This window comes from Nicotiana tabacum, chromosome 23 (genome assembly GCF_000715075.1).
Source record: "Nicotiana tabacum cultivar K326 chromosome 23, ASM71507v2, whole genome shotgun sequence".
Taxonomy (NCBI): Eukaryota; Viridiplantae; Streptophyta; class Magnoliopsida; order Solanales; family Solanaceae; genus Nicotiana; species Nicotiana tabacum.
The window spans coordinates 1,644,247-1,660,326 of NC_134102.1; the positions used below are offsets into that span (position 1 = coordinate 1,644,247).

At 37.1% G+C, this 16,080-nt stretch overlaps 1 protein-coding gene across 1 annotated transcript; it reads right to left on the minus strand.

The window, feature by feature from the left end:
- Nucleotides 1-6,758: 6,758 nt before the first annotated feature.
- LOC142177590 (secreted RxLR effector protein 161-like) lies at nt 6,759-7,325 on the minus strand. Its single transcript, XM_075246785.1, has one exon. It carries the CDS (start codon nt 7,323-7,325, stop codon nt 6,759-6,761), a length of 567 nt encoding a protein of 188 aa, XP_075102886.1.
- Nucleotides 7,326-16,080: the final 8,755 nt, after the last annotated feature.

Below are 16,080 nucleotides of genomic sequence, written 5' to 3' on the forward strand. Positions count from 1 at the left end.
GGCCATAAAACTGATATTTCACCTGATTTCAAGATTTTCGTGTGCATAGCTCACGCCTTCAGCATGGGCCTGGGCCACAGAACCGAAACAGCCTAAAATTTTATCGGACCATAAAAATGGCCTAAGTAACAATAATCACCACCGAGCCATGACTGTTACTCGTTTATTAGCGTTTTAGGGCCATAAAACTTGAATTCCACCCGATTATCAAATTTTTGTGTCTTATAGCCCATGCCTTCTGCATTGGGTCGTGCTGCCCATCCAGGATTGCCTAAATTTTTCCTGACCAACAAAACTGACCTAAGGAACAATAGTCATCGCCTCTCCATGACTGTTACTCGTTTTTTGGCATTTTAAGGCCATAAAACTAGAATTGCGCCTCATTCCCAGACTTTCATATGCTATAACCCATGCCTTTTGCATGGGCCTGAGCCACTTGACCTGGACCGCCTAAAAAGATTTTTAAACATAAAAAATAACCTAAGGAACAATAGTCACCGCCTCGCCATGATCGATACTCATTTTTTGGCGTTTAGGGCCATAAAATTGGAGTTCCGCTCGATTCTCAAATTTTCATGTTTTATAGCCCACGCCTTCGGCATGGGCTCGGCCACCGGACCCGTACAGCCTAAAATTTTTCCGGACAATAAAAAATAACCTAAAAATAATATCACCGCCTCGCCTCGCCTCGTCCGTTACTCATTTTTTGTCATTTTAGGACCATAAAACTAGAATTTCGCCTCATTCCTAGATTTTCATGTGTTATAACCCACACCTTCTGCATGAGCCCAGGACACAAGACCCGGACAACCTAAAATTTTTGTCGGAACATCAAAAATGACCTGAGGAACAATAGTCACTGCGTCGCCTTGACCATTACTCGTTTTTGGCATTTTAGGGCAAGAAAACTGAAATTCTATTTGATTCCCAAATTTTGTGTCCTATAGCCCATGCCTTCTGCATGGTCCCGGGCAATCGGACACGAACCGTCTAAAATTTTTCCGAACAATCCAAAATGACCAAAGGAACAATTTTCATCGCCTCGCCATGATCGTTACTCATTTTTTGCCGTTTTAGGGCCATAAAAATTGAATTCCTCCCGATTTCTAAATTTTCGTGTGCTATAGCCTAAGCCTTGTACATGGTCTTGGGTCCCGGATCCGGACCACCTAAAATTTTACCGGATCATAAAAAGCGACCTAAGTAATAATAGTCATCGCTTCTCCGTGACCGTTCCTCGCTTTTTGGCGTTTTAGAGCCATAATATTGGAATTCTGCCCGATTACGAGATTTTCATGTGCTAGCCCACGCTTTCTGCATGGGCCCGGGCCATCAGACGCGAACTGCCTAAAATTTTGTTGAACCATCAAAAATGACCTAAGTAATAATAGTCAAAACCTCGCCATGACCGTTACTCATATTTTGGCATTTTAAGGCCATAAAGCTGGAATTTCGTAAGATTCTCAGATTTTTCGTGTGCTAAGCCCACGCCTTCTGCATGGGCTTGGACCACCAGAACTGGAACAAACTATAATTTTGTCGGACCATCAAAAACAACATAAGGAATAATAATCACTGCCTCTCCATGTCCGTTCCTAAGTTTTTGGCATTTTAGGTCCATCAAAAATGATCTAAAGAATTTAGTACGATTCCTAGACCGACTCTGAATCTCCTAAAATTTTGCGGGGTCGTAAACTAACCTAATAAATAATAGCCATTCCTTCTCCATTACCGTTTCTCATTGTTTGGAATTTTAGGACCATAAAATAGGAATTCAAGACAATTCCCAAATTTTTGTATGCTATATTTCACGCCATCTGCATGAATTTGGGCGATCGACTCCGAATCTCGTAAAATTTTACGGGCCATAAAAAATGACCTAATGGACAATACTCATCGTTGCGCCATGATCATTTCTCGGTTTTGGCACTTTAGGGCCACAAAACAAGAATTTAGGACGATTCCCAGATTTTTATGTTCTATAATCCAGTCCATCTGCATGAATTTGGGCGACCGACTTTGAATCTCCTAAAATTTTATGGGACGTCAAAAATGACCTAATGAACAATACTCATCGCTTTGCCATGATCGTTTCTCTTTTTTGGTATTTTAGAGCCATAAAACAGGAATTTAGGACGATTCTTAGATTTTCGTATTATATAATCTACGCCATCTGCATGAATTCGGGCGACCAGACCCGAATCTCCTAAAATTTTACGGGCCCATAAAAAATAACCTAATGAACAACAATCATCGCTTCGCCATACCTGTTCCTTTTTTGTGGCGCTTTAGGGCTATAAAAGAGGAATTCAAGACGATTCTCAAATTTTCGTGTCTATAGTCCACGCCATCTGCGTGAATTCAAGCGACCGGTTGTGAATCTCTTAAAATTTTGCAAGCCCATAAAAATGACCTAATAAACGAGGAACGGTTTATATCCCTAAAATGCCAAAAAACGAGAAACAGTCATGGAAAGTGATAACTATTATTCCTTAGGTCATTTTGGATGGGCTGGAAAAAATTTAAGCGATTCGGGTCCGGTCGCCCAGATGCATTTAAAGCACACGAAAATATGGGGATCGTACGGGATTCCTATTTTATGACCCTAAAATTCCAAAAAATGAGGAACAATCATGGTAAAGCGATGAGTATTTTTCTTTAGGTCATTTTTTGATGGGCCGATAAAATTTTAGGCGATTCGGGTCCAGTTTCCCGGATGCATGCAAATGATGTGGGTTATAACACACAAAAATCTAGGGATCGTACATAATTCTTATTTTACGGCCCTAAAACGCCAAAAAATAAGGATCGGTCATGGAGAAGCGATGAGTATTGTTCCTTAGGTCCTTTTTTATAGGCCAGAAAGATTTTACGCGATTCGGGTCCAGTCGTCTGGATACATGCAGATGGCATGAGCTGTAGCACATGAAAATATGGGGATCGTACGAAATTCATGTTTATGGTCTTAAAACGCCAAAAGAATGAAGAACGGTCATGGAGAAGCGATGAATATTATTCCTTAGTTTGTTTTAGATAGTCGACAAAATTTTAGGTGATTCGGGTATGGTCGCTTGGATGCATGCAGATGGTGTGGGCTATAGCACACGAAAATGTGGAAATCGTACGGAATTCCTATTTTATGGGCCTAAAAAGCCAAAAACATAGGATCGGTTATGACGAAGAGATGATTATTGTTTGTTAGGTAATTTTTTATAGGCTAGCAAAATATTAGGCGATTCGGGTCCGGTCGCCCGGATGCATGCAGATGGCGTAGGCTATAGCACACGAAAATCTGGGGATCATGCGAAATTCCTATTTTATGGTCCTAAAATGCCAAAAAATGAGGAACAATCATGGTGAAGCGATGACTATTATTCCTTATGTCATTTTTGATGGGCCGACAAAATTTTTGGTGATTCAGGTTCGGTCACCCGGATGGATGCATATTATAGCATACGAAAATCTAAGGACTGTATGGAATTTCTGTTTTATGGCCCTAAAACGTCAAAAATGAGGAACAGTCATGGAGAAGCGATGAGTAATGTTCCTTAGGTCTTTTTTATGCGCTGGAAAAATTTTAGGCGATTCGGGTCCGGTGGCCGGATGCATATAGATGAGATGGCATGGGCTATCACACACAAAAATCTAGAGATTCTTATTTTATGGCCCTAAAATGTCAAAAAATGAGGAACAACCATGGAGAAACGATGACTATTGTTCCTTAGTTCATTTTTGATTGGCCGATAAAATTTTAGGCGATCCGGTCGCTTGGATGCATGCAAATGGTGTGGGCTATAACACATAAAAATCTGGGGATCGTGCGAAATTCCTGTTTTATGGCTCTAAAATGCCAAAAAGTGAGGATCCGTTATAGCGAAGCGATGACTATATTTCCTTAGGTCATTTTTTATGGGTCCACAAAACTTTAGGAGATTTAGAGCCCGTCACCAGAATTCATGCAGATGGCGTGGATTACAACACACGAAAATCTGGGAATCGTATTGAATTCCTATTTTTGGCCCCAAAATGCCAAAAATGAAGAATGGTCATGGAAAATAATGATTATTGTTCATTAGATCATTTTTATAGGCCCTCAATATTTTAGGCGATTCGGATCCAGTCGCCCAAATTCATGCAGATGGCATGGACTATAGCACACGAAAATCTCGAAATCGTTTGGAATTCCTGTTTATGGTACTAAATGCCAAAAAATGAGGAACAGTCATGGTGAAGCAATGACTATTGTTCATTAGGTCATTTTTATAGGCTCGCAAAATTTTATGAGATTAGGAGCTGGTTGCCCGAGTTCATGCAGATAGTGTGGACTACACCACACAAAAATTTGGGAATCGTCCTAAATTCTTGTTTTATGGCTCTAAAAAGCCAAAAACTGAGGAAAGATCATTGCGAAACGATGACTATTGTTCATTAGGTCATTTTTATGAGCCCGTAAAATTTTAGGAGTTTCGGGGCCGGTCGCCCTAATTCATGCAGATGGCAGCACAAGAAAAGTCAAGAATCGTCCTGAATTCTTGTTTTATGGTCCTAAAATGTTAAAAAATGAGGAATGGCTATGACGAATTGATAATAATTATTCATTAGGTCATTTTTTATGGGCTCGTAAAATTTTAGGAGATTCGGGACCGGTTGCCCGAATTCATGCAGATGGCGTGGACTATGCATACCAAAATCCGGGAATCGTCCTGAATTCCTCTTTTATGGCCCTAAAATACCAAAAAATGAGGAATGGTGACTGTTATTCATTAGGTAGCTTTTGGTGGGCCCGTAAAATTTTAGGAGTTTCGTAGTCGGTCGCCCGAATTCATGCAGATGGCATGGACTATATAGCACACGAAAATCTGGGGATCGTCCTGAATTCCTATTTTATGGTCCGAAACGGTAAAAATGAGAAATGGTTATGACGAAGATATGACTAATGTTCATTAGGTCATTTTATATGTGCCCGTAAAATTTAAGGATATATTCGGAGACGGTCGCCTGAATTCATGTTGAAGGCGTGGACTATAACATACGAAAATCTGGGAATCGTCGTGAATTCTTGTTTTATTACCCTAAAACGCCAAAAATAAGGAATTGTCATGGCGAAGCGATGACTATTGTTCATTAGGTCTTTTTCTATATGCCCGCAAAAGTTTAGTAGATTCATGCCAGCCTAAATCACTATCCAGCTCCAAAGGCTTTAATCTAGTAATAAGAGCACAATACATGATATATATGTTAGGTGTACATCACGAGTTCGAACTCTACAACAGACAAAACTTTGTAGTTAAGTAAAGAATGATTAATACTTAATAGTAGCCAACAACTATCAATCATCGAGTTTCTAGCAGTACTTAATGGTATGATTAGTGGACAAGTGAGCACAGTTATGTAATACTTGTGTTGATGGCTGGTGCAACTACCCAGTGAAATAACACAAACTAGCATGGACACCTCCATCATACAAAACAATACAAAAAAAATACAAAAAAAATTGACGCTACCTAAAAAAATCTCATTTATTTCCTTTCTAATTTTCCAAAGGATGCATATTAAAAAAAACATGAAAAAAAGATAGTGACACGTGTGTCTCAGTTATTAATCTAGTACTAGTACAACCCTAGATAATTCTTCTATGATAAAGAATGACACGTTCAGTACGTGTTTTGCTCATCTTCAACAATCATCATCACTGATTTGAGTTTCATCCTTAAACTGTAAAAATGGAAACTAAGCCTACAGAAATCAGCAACTCCAAGATGTTTGGAGGTTATAACTTATAACAAGTGATACAAACACTTTAGCCCAACACTTGGTTGTTCTATGAATTTCCACATCCTTTTCCCTCCTACTACTTCCCCTTCTCACAAGTTCCCTATAAGTTTTTCAGATTTTTGTTTGCTATATCACACGCCATATGCATGGACCCAGGTGCCTGAACCCGGATCCCCCAAAGATTTACCCAATTTTAAATGACCTTTAATGAAATAACACAAACTAGCATGGTCATCTCCGTCATATAGAAAAATATCTTACGCTACCTAGAAAATATTTTTTCTGTTATGAAATATAGCTCAAAATAACAATATAGAACAAGGAAAAACAAGCTAAGAGATATAGAGGGAAAGAGAGGATAGATTCTTATTTCTTCTTCATTTGTGTTGTCTTCCCTATGGCCTTTATATAGGCATGAAAAGTGAAGAATCACTATTGTAAAATAGTGAGTGGAATGGCCACTATTAAGTAGAATGGCCACTATTGAGTGGAATAGTCACTACATAAATATTTTACATGAATATGTCATTAAGAATTTGAGAGGGAGATTATGGGAAAGATCATGGGGGAGGTTATGGAGATAATGAAAAAGAGTAGTGATCATTATTCCTTTGGTGGTTATGGATATCCACCATAATTCAAGATTTTATAACACTCCCTATTGGATGTCCATAGATAATATGCCTCGTTAAAACCTTACTAAGAAAAAACCCTATGGGAAAGCATCTTAGTGAAGGAAAAAGAGTACACATATCTGTAATACGCTTTATTTGCTGCCTCGTTAAAAACCTTATCAGGAAAACCCAGTGGGAGAAAACCTAAGCTAAAGGAAAAAGAGTACAATGCGTATCTTACTCCCCCTCATGAAAACATCATTTTATTTTTCGAAGACGGCGTATTCTAATCTTCTGTCTCAACTTCTCAAATGTTAAAGTTGGTAATGCCTTAGTGAACAGATCAGCCAAATTTTCACATGAATGAATCTATTGAACATTAATTTCACCATTTTGTTGAAGATTATGCGTGAAAAAGAACTTTGGTGAAATGTACTTTGTTCTGTCTCTTTTGATGTATCCTCCTTTCAGTTGAGCAATGCAAGCGGAATTGTCTTCATATAGTGTAGCTGTAGCTGGATTATCTTTTTTCATAAGGAAACCACACATTTCCTGAATATGCTGAGTTATTGATCTCAACCAAACACATTCCCGACTAGCTTCATGAATAGCTATATTCTCAACATGATTTGAAGATGTGGTAACTATTGTTTGTTTCATTGAACACCATGATATATATGTACCTCCATATGTAAACAAATAGCCTCTTTGAGATCGAGATTTATGTTGATTAGACAAATAATCTGCATCAGCATAGCCAATCATTTCTGACTTAAATTCATTAGAATAAAACAATCTCACATCTAGAGTTCCCCGAAGATATCTAAATATATGCTTAACACCATTCCAATATCTTCTTGTTTGGGAGGAGCTGAATCTTGCTAATAAGCTTACTGCAAAAGCAATATTTGGCTGGGTATTGTTGGCAAGATACATCAGTGCCCCAATTGCACTAAGATATGGAGTTTCATCACCAACGAGCTCTTCATCATTTTCTTGAGTCCGAAATGGATCTTTATTTATGTCAAGCAATCTCACAACCATTGGGGTACTCAATGGGTGTGCATTATCCATGTAAAATCGCTTTAAAACCTTTTTAGTGTATGTTGATTGATGGACCAAAATTCTATTTGTTACATGTTCAATTTGTAGGTCAAGACAAAGTTTTGTCTTACCAAGATCTTTCATTTCAAATTCTTTCTTCAAATATTCGAAGCTCTTTAGAAGTCCCAATGATATTCAAGTCATTAACATACACATTTATGATGACAAATTCAGATCCAGCCATCTTAATAAAGACACAAGGGCAAATAGGGTCATTTTTGTACCCTTCCTTTAGCAAATACTCGCTAAGGTGATTGTACCACATCCTCCATGATTGTTTTAATCCATATAAGGATTTCTGAAGCTTTATTGAACAAGTTTCCCTTGAACCTTTATGTGTTTCAGGAACTTTAAATCCTTCATGGATTTTCATAAAATTTCGTTGTGCAATGAGCCATATAAGTATGATGTGACAACATCCATTAATCGCATATCAAGCTTTTCATGGACTGCCAGATTTATTAGATACCTGAAGGTAATTGTATCTACCACATGAGAATATGTCTCCATATAATCAATACCACGCCTTTACGAAAACCCTTGTTCCACAAGTCATGCTTTATATCTTACGACTTCATTATTCTCATTTCGATTTTGCACAAAAACCAATTGTACCCCATTGGCTTGACAGCTTCAGGAGTTCGAACTATTGGTCCAAAACCTTCACGTTTTTCTAGTGAAGCCAATTCCGCTTGAATTGCATTTTTCCAGTTTGGCCAATTATTTATCTATCCAAATTTCATGACATATTTGAGCTCAAGATCCTCATCAATATTAATAATATTGAGCGCTACATTATATTAACAACATTATCAACAATCATTTTGTATCGGTTCCATCATCACTAAATAAAGACATAAGTTATCGAGATCTCATTATTTTGAGGTACTTGAGCCTCTCCCATGAGGTCTTATGAAGTGTTATGTCATGGTACACTTCTAGAGCACTCGCCTCCTTATTATGACCATCTTGAACGCTTGCTCCTCTCCTTCTTCAAGGAGTTTTATCTTTGGAACCGATTGGTCTGTTATGCTTCTTGCGTGCCATAGACTTTGTCCCTCATGGACTTTATTCTATTTGGAGTATTAACGACTGAAATATGACATTTAGCTTTAGGTCAGCAAATGCATCTGACAATAATTTGAAAATGAATTATCACTTGAATTTCAAGTTCATATTTTCTTGTACGAGGATCTATATGTATTCATAATAATTCATTTCATGTATCACTTTCTCGGCTGCCCATTTTATCCCCCTAATGTTGGGATCAACAACACATTTCCCAACCTTCTTTGGGAACCCATCTTTGTGCATTGTGGTGGCATAATAAAATCATATAGCACATCCATATTTCTAGATGGAAATTATTTGGTTCCTGACCCTGAACCGATTGCAATAGGGAGTATTTATCATAACTTGTTTCCTGATGCGTACAAGTGCCACTGTCTATTAAATAATACACCTCATACCAAATTTCTTTTTGGGAGTTTTATTCTCATAACCAATGGTTTAGCTATAATTGGAGGCATACAATTTCTTTTAAACCAACTTGGATTTAGACCAGCATTATCAAGATAAATTATCATAATTTATATTCTGGAATTGTGCTCTAATAATTTGAGCAAACAACCTTGCAAAAACCAAACTGCAAGTTGGTAACAAACGAACATGTAACCATACAATAGATGCATCTATTAAAATCATATATTAGTAAATGATCCACATGGTAGGTAACTGGGCCCATATATATATCACCTTTTATTCGTTCCAAAAATCAAGGGATTCAATCCCAACCTTAACTGGTATATCATGAGAATAAGCAGCACAAGAGAAGTCTTGAAGAATCTTCTATTTCTTCAATATATGCCAATGTGAATTCTCAATCAATTTCCGCATCATAATTGAACCGGGATGGCCAACCGGTCATGCCAACTAATATTTATTTCAGTAAACATCTAGTTTACTTGTGGCATGTGATTCCATCATCATGCCTATACTTGTGTAGTACAAATAGAAGAAAAACTGGGTAACCTTTCATATTTACCCGATATAATTATTGTAATATGAAGATATTTAATCTTTCTTTCATTTATAGTCTCAAATACCAACCACTTTAGCTAATATATTTGAAACTCAAAAAGTTTCTTTAGAGACTTACCACAATATCAATGTCACGAACAATTTTATTCATCCGGGTAGTAACAAATTAATTTTTCCGAAGCTCGTAATTAATTTTTGTACTACAAGATCTTTTGTCGCACCATCTATATAGTGAATGTCTTATTCACGAAGAAAATCATATCATAATAATTGTCATGGTCAAAATCATCATAATCAAAATCATTTCTTGCTTTAACTTAAACTTTAATAATCTTTTATAAGGCACGACAAAAATATTTTGGCGTACCACATGTAGCAACCAATGACATATTTATGTAACCACACAGTAATATTCATTATCTTTCTTTATCTCAAACCTCTCAGTAGAGGTGAGTTGTAGTATTTATTCAACCATGCATAAGCACATTCTTATGCAAAATTTATATCACATATATATTTTCACATTCACTTTCAGGAATGAGTCTGCATTTACAATGCTTATCACAAGTCGTATTCTTTTATAAATGAACTATAATCGTTTGAACGTGTCTCATATTTACAAACCACATTGATACATATTTCTTTCACATTTGAAGGATTATTTTGAGAACCATTATTGTTCTCCTTTTTACAATGACCATAATGATGACTATTATTATTTTGGTCTTTGGCACGCAAACGTTCATTCGTCAACCATTTGTCTTCATTAGACTTATTATGCACTGCTACCGCATTCACTTCAAAAATGAGGCAAATCAAGTGGGACAAGATTTATGATTTTTTTCATCAAAAGCACATTATTTTGCATCATTCATCATTATATCATTAATATGGTGCATTGAGACTTGAACTCATTGTCTTACCCCATACAAAAGCGTGTTAGGCTAAATATGTTGGGACTCAAACCCAATATCATGACCTTATCACCGTGGTACACTAGGACTCAAACTCGATGTCTTACCCTCGACCAATAGCATAATAGGCTAAAGTGTGTTGAGGCTCACCCTCAAGCATTTAAAAATATTACCCACTTATAATGACCATAGGCATAAAATCGTTCAGTCTAATGTTATCATATTTGATGATTCATATGAACTAATATAAAATAATTATTCCACATTACAAAAGCAATAAAAGTAGTGTTGGCCAAAAATTAGATATCAACATATCTGTAACCAAACATAAATGTAATGTTGGTAATTAATGTGAATAAAGCGATGTAGTTCACAAATATGCTATAAAATTAAAATAATACCTTAACGAAAATCGTATATTATATAACACTAAAACATATATAAACTGTCAATATATCCAGTTACCTTAGCTTATATTATGCAATCACTAAATTATAAAAGCCATTTAGCATAACTTAAGATACCACATGCATCTTGTAACAACACTGGATGATATGTGAATACTCTTACTGTACTACTGTCTTTATCATGCATTTCTAGTAACAATTTAGCCATGTGATTTGACATGGTTGTTTGCACCAAATATTAATTCATTCAAGAGCCATTAGGCCCATAACCAACTAATCTTTGTTGTGCCAAAAATGAGATCAAAGAAAGTAACTGAAAAGAACAAATAAGTATCAGTCAACTTATCACTTAGCAAGGTAGCAAAAGCAATTGTAGCTCCCATGGAAGGCTTTCGTCTCTTATAGGAAGTATACGAGGAATTTAGCAATTCGTGTTGATAACGATAGCTCAAAATAATAATATAGAACAAGGAAAAATAAGTTAAGAGATATAGAGAGAAAGATGAGAGATTTTTATTTCTTCTTCAATTTTGTTGTCTTTCCTATTTATTACAAGTATTTTATATAGGCATCAAAAGTGAAGAATCACTATTGTAAAATAGTGAGTACAATGGCCACTATTTAGTAGAATGACCACTATTTAGTGGAATGGTCACTACATAAATATTTTACATGAATATGTCATTAAGAATTTGATGGGAAGATTATGGAGGAAAATCATGGGGGAGGTTATGGAGATAATGAAGAAGAGTAGTGATCATTACTCCTTTGGTGGTTATGGACATCCACCATAATTCAAGATTTTATAATACTCCTCCTTGGATGTCCATAGATAATATACCTCGTTAAAACCTTACAAAGAAAAAACCTTATGGGAAAAAATCTTAGTGAAGAAAAAAGAGTACACATATCTGTAATACGCTTTATTTGCTACCTCATTAAAAACCTTATCACGAAAACCCAGTGGGACAAAACCTAAGCTAAGGGAAAAAGAGTACAATGCGTATCTTACTCTCCCTCATGAAAACATCACTTTATTTCTCGAAGACGGCGTATTCCAATATTCTGTCTCAATTTTTCAAATGTTGAAGTTGGTAATGCCTTAGTGAATATATCAGTCAAATTTTCACACGAACGAATCTGTTGAACATTAATTTCACCATTTTGTTGAAGATCATGCGTGAAAAAAAACTTTGGTGAAATGTGCTTTGTTCTGTCTACTTTGATGTATCCTCCTTTCAGTTGAGCAATGCAAGCAAAATTGTCTTCATATAGTGTAGTTGGATTATCTTTCTTCATAAGAAAACCATACATTTCCTGAATATGCTGAGTTATTGATCTCAACCAAATACATTCCCGATTAGCTTCATGAATAACTATTATCTCAGCATAATTTGAAGATGTGGTAACTATTGTTTGTTTCATTGAACGCCATGATATAGGTGTACCTCCATATGTACACAAATAGCCTCTTTGAGATCGGGCTTTATGTTGATTAGACAAATAATCTGCATCGGCATAGCCAATCATTTCTGACTTAAATTCATTAGAATAAAACAATCTCACATCTAGAGTTCCCCGAAGATATCTAAATATATGCTTAACACCATTCCAATATCTTCTTGTTTGGAGAGGAGCTGAATCTTGCTAATAAGCTTACTGCAAAAGCAATATCTAGCCGGGTATTGTTGGCAAGATACATCAGTGCCCAAATTGCACTAAGATATGGAGTTTCATCACCAACGAGCTCTTCATCATTTTATAAGCTTACTGCAAAAGCAATATCTGGCCGGGTATTGTTGGCAAGATATATCAGTGCCCCAATTGCACTAAGATATGGAGTTTCATCACCAACGAGCTCTTCATCATTTTATTGAGGCCGAAATGGATCTTTATTTATGTCAAGCGATCTCACAATCATTAGGGTACTGAATAGATGTGCATTATCCATGTAAAATCGCTTTAAAACCTTTTTAGTGTATGTTGATTGATGGACAAAAATTCTATTTGTTACATGTTCAATTTGTAGGCCAAGACAAAGTTTTGTCTTACCAAGATCTTTCATTTCAAATTCTTTCTTCAAATACTCTATAGCATTTCAAAGCTCTATAGAAGTGCCAATGATATTCAAGTCATCAACATACACAGTCATGATGACAAATTCAGATCCAGACATCTTAATAAAGACACAGGGGCAAATAGGGTCATTTTTGTACCCTTCCTTTAGAAAATACTCGCTAAGACGATTGTACCACATCCTCCCTGATTGCTTCAATCTGTATAAGGATTTCCGAAACTTTATTGAACAAGTTTCCCTTGAACTTTTATGTGTTTCAGGAACTTAAATCCTTCAGGGATTTTCATAAAAATTTCATTGTGCAATGAGCCATATAAGTGTGATGTGACAACATCCATTAACCGCATATCAAGCTTTGCATGGACTGCCATATTTATTAGATATCTGAAGGTAATCACATATCAAGCTTTTCATGGACTGCCAGATTTATTAGATATCTGAAGATAATCACATATACCACAGGAGAATATGTCTCCATATAATCAATACCACGCCTTTACGAAAACCCTTGTGCCACAAGTCGTGCTTTATATCTTACGACTTCAGCTTTCTCATTTCGATTTTGCACAAAAACCCATTGTACCCCATTGGCTTGACAGCTTCAGGAGTTCAGACTACGGGTTCAAAAATTCACGTTTTTCTAGTGAAGCCAATTTCGCTTGAATTACGTTTTTCCATTTTAGCCAATCATTTATCTATCCAAATTTCATGACAGATTTGAGCTCAAGATCCTCATCAATATTAATAATATTGAGCGCTACATTATATTAACAACATTATAGACAATCATTTTGCATCGGTTCCATCATCACTCAATAAAGACATAACTTATCAAGATCTCATTATTTTCAGGTACTTGAGCCTCTCCCATGAGGTCTTATGAAGTGTTATGTCGTGGTGCTCTTCTAGAGCGCTCGCCTCCTTATTATGACCATCTTGAACATTTACTCATCTCCTTCTTCAAGGAGTTTTATCCTTGGAACTGATTGGTCTGTTACGCTTCTTGCGTGCCATAGACTCTGTCCCTCATGGACTTTATTCTATTTGGAGTATTAGCAACTGAAATATGACATTTAGCTTTAGGTCAGCAAATGCATCTTGCAATAATTTACAAATTAATTATCACTTGAATTTCAAGTAAATATGCAGTGCAAGATGAAATGGCAGGTATGGCATTGAGTTATACAGTTTATACTGAACACAGACAAGGAAAATAGGGATTTAACTGAGTATGGCGCACGGAATGTCAAATAGGCAGTTAAAACACGTAAGCATGCTTTTCTAGTCTAAACTAAACAATTAAACATATTAGTGCAATTTAATAAGAGGAACAATTTATGATTAAAAAAGGATAAATGGGATTTTTACAATAACAGCCCGTGTACGTACTCGTCACCTCACGTACACGGCGCTCACACACCAAATAATATCGAAATATCCTAAGGGGAAAGTCCCCAACACAAGGTTAGGCAAGCCACTTACCTCGAACCGCTCAAATCAACTCGATATCACGTTCTTGCCACGAGTATCCGACTCCAAATGGCCCGAATCTATTTCAAATAAATTGCATAATGTAAATATAACTACAAGTAACTAATTTAGCTAATTAATCGAAGCTAAAGCGTGAAATTAGGAAAAACGCCCAAAAAGTCACCCTGGGCCCACGTCTCGGAATCAGGTAAAAATTATAATTTATAAACATCCATTCACTCATGAGTTCACTCGAACAAAAATCATCTAAATCCGACGTCAAATTCCCATTCAAATCTCAGATTTTCAATTGGGGAACCTTTTCCCCCATTTCCAAACTTCTACCCTCAATTTTCTTAATTAGATGAGGAAAACAACAATAGATTATTGTATTATGATCAAAATAGAGTTAGAATTCGTTACCCAATAGTTCTCCTTCAAAATCCCTCGAGAAATCGTCTCCCACCGATCTCCAAATTGAATTTTGTGTTATGAAATTTCAAACCCTCGAAATCCTCTTTTTTGCCCGTCGATTTTCGCATCTGCCCTCATGGGGCCGTATCTGCGGTCTCGCACCTGCAGAAAAATCAACGCAGGTGCGAAAGTCACTTATTGGGCTGGGTCCGCATCTGCGACCCCTGGGCCGCATCTGCGGCTCCACTTCTGTGGATGACCAGCCGCACCTGCGAGCCCAACATGCCCTGTCCATTTCCGCATCTGCGAACTCTCAAGCACACCTGCGAGTCCGCACCTGCGGACTCCCCTCCGCAGGTGCGAAATACCAGAACCAGCAAAGCACCAGATTTTCCTAAGTCCAAATTTCTTCTCTTTAAGCATCTGAAACACGCCCGAGGCCCCCGAGACTTCAACCAAACATAGCAACCTCTCCTAAAACACCATACAAACTTAGTCGAGCTTTTAAACCACATCGAACAACACCAAAATCATGAATTAAGCACGGATTCACGCCTAAGAATTTAAAATTTTCCAAATTCTACAAACGACGCCGAACCACATAAAATCTAGTCCGAATGACCTCATATTTTACACACAGGTCACAAATGACACTACGAACTTACATCCACTTTAGGAATTCCATTCCGAGCTCGATATCAAAATTTCCACTATCGGCCGAAATCGCCGAAAAACTAACTTTCGCCAATTCAAGCCTAAATCTACTACAAACCTCCAAAACACATTCCGGATGCGTTCTTAACCCCAAAATCACTCAACGGAGCTAACAGAGTCGACAGAATTCTATTCCGGATCCGTCTTCATATAGTTCCGACTACGGTCCAAACTCTAAGGCTTAAACTCACAACTAGGGACTAAGTGTCCCAAAATTCCCCGAATTCCATAACCAAACACTCCGGCAAATCCCAAAAGCAGAAACAAATATGGGGAAAGCAGATATTAGGGGATCGGGGCTCAAATTCTCAAAATGACCGGTCGGGTCGTTACATTCTCCCCCTCTTAAAACAATCGTTCGTCCTCGAACGAGTATAAAGACATACCTGAAACTGAGAAAAGATGAGGGTACTGGCTGCACACATCCTGCTCGGTCTCCCAGGTTTCCTCCTCGACTGGCTGACCTCTCAACTGGACCTTTACTGAAGAAATATTCTTTTACCTGAGCTTTCTGACCTACCTTTCCAAAATGGCTACTGGCTCCTCAACAT